At 43.4% G+C, this 13,216-nt stretch overlaps 1 protein-coding gene across 4 annotated transcripts in view; it reads left to right on the top strand.

Moving 5' to 3' along the window:
- Positions 1-13,216, top strand: part of atrn (attractin) — a 129,381-nt gene that overhangs the window by 23,392 nt on the left and 92,773 nt on the right. For all 4 annotated transcript variants that reach the window (XM_040042310.1, XM_040042309.1, XM_040042311.1 and 1 more), the window contains exons 7-13: positions 319-409; positions 1,369-1,618; positions 1,984-2,167; positions 2,998-3,152; positions 7,030-7,114; positions 9,062-9,282; positions 11,698-11,819. In XM_040042310.1, the coding sequence (XP_039898244.1) occupies positions 319-409; positions 1,369-1,618; positions 1,984-2,167; positions 2,998-3,152; positions 7,030-7,114; positions 9,062-9,282; positions 11,698-11,819 (1,108 nt within the window). The remainder of the gene's footprint in view (positions 1-318; positions 410-1,368; positions 1,619-1,983; positions 2,168-2,997; positions 3,153-7,029; positions 7,115-9,061; positions 9,283-11,697; positions 11,820-13,216) is intronic.

Here is a 13,216-nt window from a genome sequence, read left to right as displayed (position 1 = left end):
TGTTTGGCCAGTACTACAACAACATAAGTCAGGAACAGAAGGAGAGATTGATGTAAAACTGGAACTTAAAAGGCTGGCAGAGGCAAAAGCAGCGAGGCAGTAACTCTAATCTGTTTGCTGCAGGGCCGGCATTTACGATCACACTTTAAATCAGCTAAATGCATAATCTCATGCAGCGAGTCAAGTGATTAATAGAATCTTTGCTGTGCTTTGTTTGGTTACTTTGTGAAAGACTTTGAACACTTTCATATACAATTTTAAAGCGAGCTGGGAAATCCTTCTGTAAATCTGAGCAAAGCCGCTTCTTCGTTCCTGCAGGTATAACGTCAGCAGCAAGACATGGATGAGCCTCGACCCCTCCGTCAACACTGTCACACCACGATACGGCCACTCGCTAGCCCTGCACGAGGTATGTGAAGCTAAAGTCGTTGAAAGCACAAAGTGAGTGTATGCTCTTAACTACATCTTCGTACTGCGGTGCATTTTACAAATCTTACAACCTCCCTATTCTTTCTTTATGCCTTTTAGATAACCTTTTGTTATCTGCAGCTTAGATATAAATAAATCTCAGGGTGTTTTTATGCAGAAGTGAGGCAGTTTACTCTCTGCAAAAATACTTTTAGGGACTCCTGGTGGAATAATAACAAGAGGAGGAGGTCCATTGATGATTAACAGACAGAATTTAAATCATTTTAATTTACACGTCATGTACCATGACGTCATACTCTCAGGACATTACTCATAACGGATTTATAGAAAACTGCACATGATGCCTCAAAAGGTCTGTTTCGTTAAAATTATATGATGCATTTAAAAAAAAAAATGTTTTGGCCTTTTATGTGATAATAAAACAGTGAATACAGATTGGTAGGTGGGGAGAGAGAGAAGTGGAAGACACACAGCAAAGGGCCATAAGCCGGACTTGAACATGGCCACGTGTCATGGTTGAGCTAAACTGGCTCCTGCATTTAAAATAAAATTCCCAACTTAGCTGCACCTACGTAAATGTTCATCATGTCTACTTTTAGTCTGGAGCCAACACTGTCAAATGGCCTGCTCTTAATTTGAAGAGCCATTATTCTGTGTGACCTTCAGGCCATCTTCAGCTTATTCATAGGAGAAGGCGAAACAGCAGTAGGCGTATTGTTATTTTTGTTATATCAAACAAGACATGAAAATAGTCATCAATTTGCTGGATTATAATAATTCTTCTTATATGTAACATGCAAGCGATACAGACTCTGTAGTGTTGTTGCCGTGAGTTATTCCAGTGAATTATAAGAAAGTTTAACTTAATTTGTTAGCAAAATTCTGCAAAAAGTCTTTGGAGTGTGCATATAATCCTGCTTCACTCTTTGTTCCCTCCAGGGTAAGATCTACATGTATGGCGGAAAGATCGATGCTACAGGAAATGTCTCCAGCCAGCTGTGGGTTTTCCACATCCAGAATCAGACCTGGGTCCTTTTAAGCCCCAGGGCCAAGGAGCAGTACGCCGTGGTGGGACACTCTGCCCACATTGTGCCTCCTGTCCACGAGGGGGACGGTCCCGTCATGCTAGTTCTGTTCGGGCACTGTCCTCTGTACGGTTACATCAGCCAGGTGCAAGAGTACAACATTGGTAGGTTTTAGGCACTTGTGAGAATGTGGTCAAACTAAACTAAAAATATACATGTTTATGAAAAGAGAGTGAAGATGCTTAAGAGGTCTCGTTGTCATCTGAGACGCAATCTGCCTGAGAAAACGGGGTGAATTTAATTGCTGCTGTGGCTGATGGACAAGAGCACATTTTAAACTTGGATGTTATCTTTACCTGAGCTATCAGCAATAAGAAGTGATGGCAGTCTGATACGTCTTTCACACACTGCAAAGCCCAGCAGTAATGATCTCTAGTAAAAACTCTTGTATTTGAGTATTTCATTACATTGTGAAAACTTGAATTTAGATTTTAATTGTCCAGTAAAATACTATTATGTGACCCTCCAGCCAAGAACACATGGAGCATCGTGTCTACAGATGGTGCCCTGGTCCAGGGGGGCTATGGCCACAGCAGTGTGTTTGACCCCAGCACCAGAGCCATCTACATCCACGGAGGCTACAAAGCCTTCAGCGCCAACAAGTATGGCCTAGCAGGAGACCTTTACAAGTTTGATGTGGGCAAGAGGAAATGGTGAGAGATTTTCTGTTTTGTTATGAAATATGCTTGCTTAAATGCTACAGTAGCAGGGTTTTCACACATGTACTGCAGCTCTGATCATACCCAGCACAGTTACGTGCGAGAGTGCAAGCAGTTGGATCGGAAATATGCAGTCAAACTACAACCTCCTGAGTACAAAGTCGGCATGATGTGAATGTGTGGGTGTGTGAAAATCCCAGGTAGCAGTCTGGAGCATTTACAGCTAGCAAATGTGCATGACGTGTCCTGCCTGTGTGCACGCTGTACCGCAAACGTTTTTTTAAGTAGCGTGAACACGTCTGAAGCTGGCCAGCAACTGCGGAAAATATGTCGACCTGATAAGCCCCCAAATTATTTTTAATTATCACTTTCCAAACCTTTCACTGTAAGGATATGCAGGTACTTAAATGCCATTTACATTACAGTAATAACTTAAATGCACTGCCTTCTTTTACTGACTTCCCTTTTTCTTCAGCTGATACCTTTGTAAAAACTATTTTGGTAATCAGCACTTTGACCTTGCAGAGATTTCGCCTTATTTTGATAGAATTAGTCACAGAAGTGCCGCGCAGCCTTCACGTGTCTAAACCTCTGCTAATGGCAGGAGGTTGCACTCTGAGGATGAAGCATCTTTGAACAAGCCAAGGTTCAACATTCAGTACTTAAGGCAAAGTTTGCATGTGTAAGGAAAACAAACTTAACTCTCTTGAGTTACAAAAAGCGTTCACGTGACGACATTTTAAAATGAAACTCGCTGGTGCTGTGAAAATAAGGGCCGTGTGGCGTTCAAGTGCTTAACAACAATCCAAACTGTGGCTGTGCAGGACCATTCTGAGAGACAGCGGCTTCTTCCGGTACCTTCACACAGCAGTGATGGTTAGTGGGATGATGCTGGTGTTTGGTGGAAATACCCACAACGACACCTCCATGAGCCACGGCGCCAAGTGCTTCTCATCGGACTTCTTGGCCTACAATTTAGGTCAGTAACACACACAGACACACACACGCACACACACAGACTTTTTCCTTTCACTAAGGCTCTTTGCTTACACCCATCTACATGCATTCACACCTGAGAGCTGCTTAGTACAGCGGCAGGCTTCTTGTTGTCACTAGGAAGCTCCACTGAAACAACAGAAGGTCAGATTTTTGCAACTTGCAGACTCAATAAAAACACATCTTCTATTCATAACTGGAATAAAATAATAAATAAATACTCATAATGAGATGTTGTTAAGCTTTCCAGCACTGTGGTGTTTTTGTCATATTCACACTAGTATTATTATGCTGGATCTTGGTATAAAAAGAGAGAAATTAAAGCTAACTGAGAGAGTGAAGGTGCTTTTTGACTTCTCACTTTATTTATGTGCATAACAATCCTGTTCTTTATAATTCTTAATGCTTTGGAAAAGCTGAATCCTGTGGGGTTTTGATTTCAAAATATTTATTGTTCCTCCAGATAGCTTTTGATTTTCACCGTTTCAGAAGAAACACTTTGCTTTAAATTACCAGTCGAATGAGCTGGCGCTTGGAATTACTCCTCCGCTAAGGCGAGAGCTCTGGCAGAAGTACGCGATACGCACTCTTTGTTTGTCAGCGAGATCAAAAACTGCAAAACTGCAAACGATATTTCATTAAAACTACCTGCAAAGGGGGAGCATAGGAAGAAGGGGGAAAAAAAGAAACGATCCATAAAGGTTTGATGTGGCTCTGGATCATCTTTAAAAGGTGAAAATTGGGAATTTGCCTTGGCTAGGGATGCAAACTTTGTCCGTTTGCCCAGACAGTTAGTTTGTTTCTTGAAGTTCGGGCTTTTGAAATAATATCGCCTAAGTATTTGGAAGCTTCTAGCTCTTTCCTTTTGCTCATTTCAACATGACGGTATTGGGAAGTCTGTGGTGTTAGCCCCGCCCCTGGAAGGGTGAGCACGAGCAGGTTTTGTTTTGTGTTTTCTTAAACACCTGACATATGTAGTTAATTGTCGTCTGGGATTTTTCTCAGACGCCGTCATACTGGTTTACCAGTGATTGTACTGGAAGGCACACAAAGGTGTTTACTGCAGTTCGTGTTGCAAAAAAAGAGCCACTCCTTTTGAGTAGCTTTAAGGGCTTTCCTGGACAAAACGGGAAGTCGCCCCCAGTAAGATCCAATCCTCTAACCCAGCGGTCCGCAGCCCCGGACCCAGGGGCTGGGGACGGAGTCGTTTGGTACTTTGCTGCGAGAGTTGAGGCTTGGGTGTGAAATTTATGGTTCTCAGGGTTTTCATCACTAACTCTGTTTCCCTGGGTCTTTTCCTGTGTTGTAGTTGTGTGTATTATTTTGAAAGAAATATTTACGTGATACCATAGCGACCAGAGAGAGGAGGACGTTACTCTCAATGTTGTTGGTGCATTTCAGGAGGACGCTGCTAATAAAGTTACACAATTATACAGTGAATTTGCGTTTAATATTATATTTACAAAATACCACAGTCTTTGTCTTGGTCGTATCATTTTATTTTGTTGTATTTATCTGCGACACCTTAAAGGCCGGTCAGTGAAAACATTGTCTGACATTAAACCTGTCCGTGATGCAAAGGCTGGGGCCTGCTGCTCCAACCTACCTGCTGTGAGGGAGTTATGATATTAAATCAATTTTTAATTAGTGTGTCTGATGTGCACTTCTCATACAAATTAGTGACATAAAGGAAAACCTGGGCTTCAGGGTTGAAAACTAGCAAGTCCAATTTCATGGACCTTCCCCTCCAAGCTGCTCTGTGAGGATTTCAGGGTGTCTGTAAAGCAGGGTGGGCATTCCTATTCATAGCTTTGGGGACATAAACTATATTTATTCGTGTTTATTCATGCAGTCTCTTTTCTGAATGCTATGTTGCAATTCTTCGGGATACCTTAGGTTTGTAAATTATTACTTGACAGCAGAGCCCCTGTGCAGACTGCTGGCAGAGTAGAAAATCAGATTTCTTTCCTTTTACAAGTAAAATACTGAGATCCGAGTTGATTTTTGAGAACTAATTATAATCCTGTTTGAAGTTCTCCTCTTTGTCCTAATGTAAGCTAACACAGCTTTGTCACAAACCATCCCGGCTTCCTCATTTTGTTAACTGCCTATAAACGCTGTCGTAAATTGAGTCTGCCTCCTTCCGCAGTGCCGTCGCAAGCTGCTCATTAATGAGAGACTTCACTCTCTCCGGATGGGAGAATTCCCCGGAGGCAGAAAATTGCCCCGGGACATTTGAGGGTTTGCTGTGTCATTTCCATCATGATTGACAAGCAGTGAAACTATCTCTCAGGGGCACACACACACACACACACACACACACACACGTCCTCCGATCTCTCCCAGCTTTTGTTCTCGAGAATTGCAGGTTCGGACTAAGACATCCCTTTGTGGTATGAAGAACGGATGATGAGGCAACATGTGCCACATATGTTTAAGTTACCACATGCTGTGTCTTGCCTGGCGAAATGAGACTAGCTCATCTGACCCTGGCGACAAATTGTTTTTGGGATTTCCCCAGAGATTATTCGAGCCAAACTTTTAGATTTAATAAACTTTAAGCCCACCAACCCCTCCCCTCCTTGTTTCTGACCTCTGCCTGCCACTCCTCATCCTCTCTATGATTTTGTAATTGGACTGAAAGTACTAGCTCACTATATTACTCCAGCACCAGCCAGCTGTAGGGTCGGTGTCAGCAGCCGCAGTGGTAATTAGAGTCAAGATGGCCCCGCGTCGAGAACTAATTGTCTCTCCTTAACAAGCTGAACTCAATTAGAGCATAGAATTCAAGAGCTGTCCACTGTCCTGACATTGGTAAATCATGTTGTAAAATAACCACTGTGAGGGGCAATGCACCACACCAGCTGCAGTGCCATCCTGTGACACCAGAGGGCACTGTCTGCTCGTGAATGTGGAGCTCTCACAGATGTCCGTCCATCTCCTCTGGGAGACTATGATGACTTGCACTGCATTGTACCGTGTGAATGTGATTTACCACAGTCACTGTGCTGGCTTCTTTAGGCTTTGACTTTCAAGCTCATTCTTTTTTTTTTTTCCATTAAGGTTTTATAGCTGCACATACTGCTGCTGCTTTTCCATTAAAACAAACATAAAGGAATCAAACCATTCAGTTATTCATTTACCTGCTAAACACCAATATAGAAATTTAGAGGTCATGACATCACAGCGGCTTTCCAGTGGCTGAATTTCAAACTGTAGGTAAGTTGCAGTAAGAATAGAAACATTTCTCCTTTGCTTCATTTTATTAGTTACTAGACAAACAAGTTGAGTAGCACTAGTTCGGATAACAACATCCATATGTGTAACTTCAGACTGATCTGCATATGAATATGCAAAATCTGTGGGTCTGAAGCTTTCTGAGAGCCTAATCGTTTAACAGATTGTGAATTCTTTCACCTGCAAATTGCAGAAAGGACCCAGAATAACTTGTTAGTGTGTCGCAGGTTCAAAACACCCTATTGCAGTTTCCACCACCAAAAATGGAAAGGCCAGGCTTAGAGACATGCAAGTCAAATCCAGGGATACCAGTTCAGACTTCGTTTGAACCATCAGACTGTTGGAAATTGGTCACTTACGTCTGCTTATGTGGGTCAAACAAAACCATCACTGACTCTCTGTCCCCTTCTGCACCTTTTACCTGCCTTTACATTCAGCTATGGCATTCCTCTACCTGTGATCAGTGTCTCAGTCACTCCGGCCATTAGCTTGTCTGACACGAGAAGATGAGCCTCGCTAACCACCCAGAGCGTGTCAGCGGAGTTTGCCACAGCTGAAGACATGTATGGTATAACGAGTGGGAGCAGGCGAAGGGTTTAACTTCTGTCTTCTTTTCATTGCAGCGTGTGATGAGTGGACAGTCTTACCTCGACCGGACCTGTACCACGATGTCAACCGCTTCGGACACTCTGCAATCTTCAGTGATGGGTAATCTTTAATTAATGACGTAATTGAAAACTCACCGGATTAAAAGTGGAAAATCCTCTGCAGTCCATATATGAATCTCATTAAACATGAGCTCCTGTATGATTTTTCTTCTTCACTCCATTCCTTTCCTGTTTGTTTTATTTATGATCGCTGTGGACTTGTTAGATGGATGATGGAACAACCACAAAACATCAGCAGAGGCTAGCAGAGAGGAAATGAGGAACGCAAAAACGTAGAAAGCTGCCGTTTGTTGTCGAAAAACGATTAAAAAGGATTGTTAAGAAAGAGAAGCTGAATTCATGAATGGATGCTTTGGCATTCAGAGTGAGAGTTGAGAACAGAACAAGAGATTTTCAAGTATTGGCAGCAGACTTTCTGATAAAAGGGAGTCCTCAGAGTTCCTTTGTTGGCTTAAACCCTTCAAATACACGTCCTTTGCTTGATAGGGGACAATTGCAACACACGTGGGGTTATTGTTGCTTCTTAAATTGTGTTGAATTTATGGTGTAGCATAAGGAAATGGTCTTGCACTATGGCAGCACAGAGCGGGGACAAAGGGGAAACACTTGAAGCAAAGGAAAACGAGCAAACAGTGCATCACAGGGAAAAATCAAACCCTTGTTGCCTTGGGAAAAGCTGTGTGGATCCATACATGACATTTCATTATCAGTCTGCAATATGAATAGATTGTGATGGGGATGGTGCTGCGAGCAGAAGCGATGAGTCATCACTAAATATGATCTGCTCTGCCAGCAGAGCAAGACGCTGCGATCCATATTAAATTATACATCCTGTTGTATAGAAGACATTAAATATTAACATTAATCACTACCCCTGTTTGGGGCAGTCCTTATATTACTCATGACTCCACTTCCTTGGGAGCAGTTCAAAGTTTGTTCATGCATTCATTAACTGTTCGAGTTCAGCGCAATCAAAAGTTCACAGCAGTTGAACTGAGCGGTATTATTTTTAAATGTATTAAATGACGATAAGCAAGTTTACGAGAAGCCGTAATAAGGTTAAAAAAAAACAGGCTCTACTGCTGTAGCCCTAAATGTCAGGTTTGAGTTGTTATATTGAAGACAGACTGATGTACCTGCTCCACATTAACTTAAGTACTACAGCAAAACTCTCCAAGCATCCTTTGGTCTGAACTTTAAAGTAAAGGATCTGCATTTGCTTTCAGGCCCCCCCAAAAAAACCTGGCACAGTCTTTCCTTTGAACTGTGTCTTGCTATCTCAGTTTCTTTAAATTCTCTGTTAAAAAACAGTTTTCATAATATTTTTGAAAGAAAATGATTGGGAGGGAAAACACACGCTTTCACTATCCGTAAGACTTTTTCTCTACAATGACTCACATCTTTTAAATGAGAAGAAAAGAAAGTGGTTAACTGATGTAGTCCCCTGCAAGACTACCATGTTCTCCTCCTCCCGATCTAGGCACTCAGCAGGATGTCCTCAGCGTGCAGTTTGAAGTGTGCCCTCCACGATCCAGTGGAGTGGGGGTGGCTTTTGATCAGACTTGTGCAAATTACCCATCTACCCGGCCGGGCAGCCTGTGAATGGGTAATTGGTGGATGAGTCTGAGAGCATGCATATGCTTAGGCCCACGCTCGCAGAGTAATCCCAGTAGCTGAACATAGGCCAGTGGAGAAACATGTTCAGAAACGACCTGGACCCATCATCAAAATGCACTCTAACACGCGCACAGTAGGGGGTCCTGTCAGGTCCATCTGCACAGGAAGAGAGCGCTTGTTGGGGATTTAGCAGACTTAAGAGGCAGGTTGAAGCCCAGAGAAGAGGAGGATCACTTAGAGTGTGCAAAAAGGGTTGAAATTGGGCAAAATAGTAAGGAGGAAATTCACTTGTCTTACTTCCTGAATCCCTTCCCTCCTAACATCTATTTCACCTGTAGTCCTCTAATTCCTTTCTTGTGTTCTCCTGCAGCGTTATGTACGTGTTCGGTGGCTTTAACAGTCTACTGCTCAGCGATGTCCTCACGTACACCTCGCCCAGCTGCTCGGCCTTTTCCAGCCCGACGTCCTGCAGCCAGGCCTGGCCAGGAATTCACTGCGTGTGGAACGCCACCCAGGAGGCCTGTCTGCCTTGGGAAAGCGACGTTATCGGCACTGAACAGCAGCAGCAGCCCTCCTGCAACACGAGATCATGTAGGTGACGCTGCAGTTGCATTGAAATGCCGCACGGACGTGACACGTGAAGCTAATCCAAGATAATTTGGGGTTCTCGATGCTTTCCTTCAGTGTGTGCAGAACTCATCTGCATTCGCTTCACTGATGTCCGATGAGATGCATACGCTGCCAGAAACGGCTTGTTTGTCATGGGCTGCCAACACAGTTCCTCACATCAAAGAGGGAAAATGAGCGAAAAAATATGTCACCTGGGTGTTTTCCTCTGTGTGTGCTTGTGCGTGTTTGTGTATATGTGGTAAGTTTTGGAATGTGGAAAATATGGCCCTCATGCATCATCCAGAAACAAACAGTTATACCTATAACTTCTGTTCCCTGAAGGAGAGGAATGAGGTGCAACACATAAGTATGGAACATATATATGCACCCCATAGAGCAGCCATCAAACTGGAGTCGGACCACCAGTGTGCAGTAGACCCAGCACAAAGAAGCAGGACAAAGCGGGATCCTTGGTGCTGTATGCCAGTGAGATAGCTTCTATAATCCAGTGGGGCAGCCTCTGTTTAAACAGGGGGTCTACCTGTAGTCGGATTAGCGAAGCAGACAACTGGTCTCATAAAAGCACATTCTGAGTGCTCTTAATGTTTGTACATAGCACACGTGCATCCTCTTCTGCTTCTTAGATGCAAAAGAAGAGGAGCAAAAGCTCAGATGCCCAAATTCCATTGAGCTATAAGATGCAGGAATGACCTTGGGTAAACATGCCGCATTCGGGCACAATACGACCCTGAGGCCATCAGGAGAGAACTGTGTGCAGGAGGGATGCACAGACAGAGCGTGAAGGTCACCTACTCGCTTTTCAGAAGCCAATGGGAGAACCAATGCAGTCTTATATGAAAGAAATTTTGTATACATGGACTCGGTGGGTTCAAAGGGGTCTACAAGGGGGCTCCAGCACCAAAGACCCATGCAGGGACACTGAACCTAACCACGGGTCTCGGGCGGCAAACCCTTTTACAAAAACTTATGACAAGGAGATGTGCAACTGGTGTCACCCAATCAAAACCAATAAGATAAGCAGATATTGCTGAATCTCCTGCAGCAATGTCAAAATATCCAGAATAGACCACTGGAATGGAGGTTTGCGCCGGTCCTAGCACCATTGCTTGAAGGTTTGGTTGAGGCCCTAGCACTCTAGATTGTTGCTACTATGCTTGCTTATCTATCACATTAGACCTCTCAGCAGGTAAGCATGAAGGCGCCAGATCCGGGCGCGGATGAACCACTTCTCCTCCCACCTGAGAGAGGAGGTCCCTTCAGAGATGAAACTGCCAAGGCCTTGGTGCTAAAAGACTCATTATATCCACATCCATCAAGGGGCCACTAGAATCAGAGAGAGCTGCTGTCGACACACTCTCTCTAGAACTGGAGATATTATTTCCGCTGGGGGAAATGCATACAGGAGCACGACTGGCCACTGGTGCACTAGTGCAAGCATACTATGTAGATGAGATATTCAAGGACTTCACCATCTTATGTTGAGAACATTCTGATTGTGGTTGACAGTTTTTTGCTAATTGGAGAACCTCTGCCCACCTTCTGAGAAACTCTGGCAGTAAAAACAGGAATTGACCTGGTGCTAATTCAATTAATTAGTTGCAAAATGTCCCACCGGCTGTTTCATGCAGTTTACTTTTTTACTTTTCCTTTTTACCAGTCCTTTTTTTTTTTTTTTTTTTTTTTTTTTGCCTCCGTTCCAACTTTTTAAAGATGTATTGCTGCTCAAAATTAGCTAATATTTAGTAGTACATTTTCCCAGTTTCAACACTCATTATGGTTTCTGTTTTCTCTACTAAATGAAATCCTGGATTCTGTTTTTGTTTACATTTTGTGTGATGTGCAAACGTGTTTGTTTGGTTTTTAATTGCATTGAGGTTTTATTACATTTTGATTTCTAATTATAAACATCCCCCAACGCTAACACTCGTGACACTGATGCACCCACACACAACTTCTTACATGTGAGCGTGCGTGTCAGTGAGGTAATCACGAAGGACAGTCCAGCCTTCTCTCTCTGGTTCCTGTTGAGATTTGTTTTCTGTTTGTTTGTCAGTTGTCACACAAAGAGGAAAACCCAGAAACATCCGTCTTTCTCCTCGGCACGGCTGTCTTATTTTCCGGTCTTGCTTCTACAGCAGTGCTGGCAGATGGAAACCGCTCCATGGCATCTCTTTCCGGCACATTAAATACAAGGGATGCGATCTGGCAGTCAACACTGGATACCCCGAAAGAGACGGCAAATGTTTTGACTGAGCTGTGGTTAATGGCAGAAACAGAGTTACTGGTTGCTTTGACTTTTGAACTGACTGGAAGATTTCTGTCTCTGTTCTTATAAATTAAAAAAAAATAATGTGCACCCTGTTCTACATTTTGCAGACGGTGATGCTGAGAGATGTGACCAGTATACCGACTGTTACAGCTGCACTGCCAACACCAACGGCTGCCAGTGGTGTTCGAGCCAATGCGTGTCTCTTGGAAGTAACTGCACCTCTGCATCGGTAAGAAAACCTGCTCTCCACCCTGCCCAGAGCATTTGGGGACATCACATCTAACTGTGTTACATATAGGAGCTGAAGAGGTGCTTCTTATAAGCCTGGGAGGATCCAGAAAGCAGGATATATCAGGTTGTAGAGAAGGGGCCTGCTGGGCTTACTGCCTGCAGTCACCTCATTGCTTGGGGGAGAAAAAACCCTTTGTTGGACATTAAACACACAAAGTAATGGTTTTGTTGGACACCAGTGGTTTTTCTGCAAGCTGCAGAACTTCACAATCTGATGTTTACATGCGTGGATGTGTATTCACTTCAGCAAACATTGCCAACTAACATTTTGTTGCTACGCAAGCCGAGTGCAATTTTGCAACTTATTGTAATACATGAATAGGTAGTGTTGTTATGATCTCGAGCAGTCAGAGGCTCTTTGAAGCACAGAATAATGAATGCTCAGACACAATCGTTTCCCGGAGCCAATTCCAGTGCAGCTTCACTAATTTTGGCAACTTTTTGTTGCTTTCAATGGACTACACAAACTTTTTCCATTTTTCTCCAAAGGTTATTTCATCTTAAAACACACATCAGAGGGAAAAATACAGCCTGTCTCAGTCCAGCCCATGTGTCCTTAAAAGAAATCAAAGTAACCCTGACCCCTAAAATCTGAGTGCTTACATTATGTTAATGGCAAATTACTTTTTTGAGTCTACACTCACTGCCATGCAACAATGCTCCAGAATAGGACGCTCCATGTATGCGTGCAAACAAACCTTTTTGGGGATTTTCTGTGATGGTCAGTAGCACCCTACACACACCTTTCCATCTTGCAGCTCTGTTATAATGTACACTCACTGCACCTGTTCAGCTGCTAGGTAATGCAAATATCTTAGTCTGCCAATATAACTGTAAGCTACTCAATGCATTTAGGCATTTTAGACATGATCAAAATGACCTGCAGAAATTCAAAGTGAGCGTAAGCGTGTGAGTGTGTTTGAGTGATTTGAGGAACTTTGAATGGCATGCTTGTATGTAAAAGAGCCAGTGAGCAGCAGTTTGGGCAAAAATACCTTGTTGATGCCTGAGGTCAGAGAACAGAGGCCACACTGCTTCGATCTGATAGGACAGCAACGGTAACTCAAATAACCAGTCGTTAAAACCACGGTGGTGTGGCGTAATGGTGTTGTTGATATTTTCTTGGCACGCATTAGGTTGATTCATAGCAAGTGAATATTGTGTGGATGCCAAAGCCTTACCAGAGTATGGTTTCTGATTATAGTCATGTGCACACGATGTGGTCCCTTTATGACTACAGTGTTCTCATCATCTGATGGCTGCTTCCAGCAGGGTATCACACCATGTCACAAACCTGAAATGATCTCAATCCAGTGTACTCAAGCGGCCTCCGCA

The sequence above is a fragment of the Simochromis diagramma genome, unplaced genomic scaffold (assembly GCF_900408965.1).
Source record: "Simochromis diagramma unplaced genomic scaffold, fSimDia1.1 OVJJ01000304.1, whole genome shotgun sequence".
NCBI lineage: Eukaryota > Metazoa > Chordata > Actinopteri > Cichliformes > Cichlidae > Simochromis > Simochromis diagramma.
The sequence above is the reverse complement of the archived record's forward strand: the minus strand, read 5'-3'. Positions and strand labels throughout refer to the sequence as shown.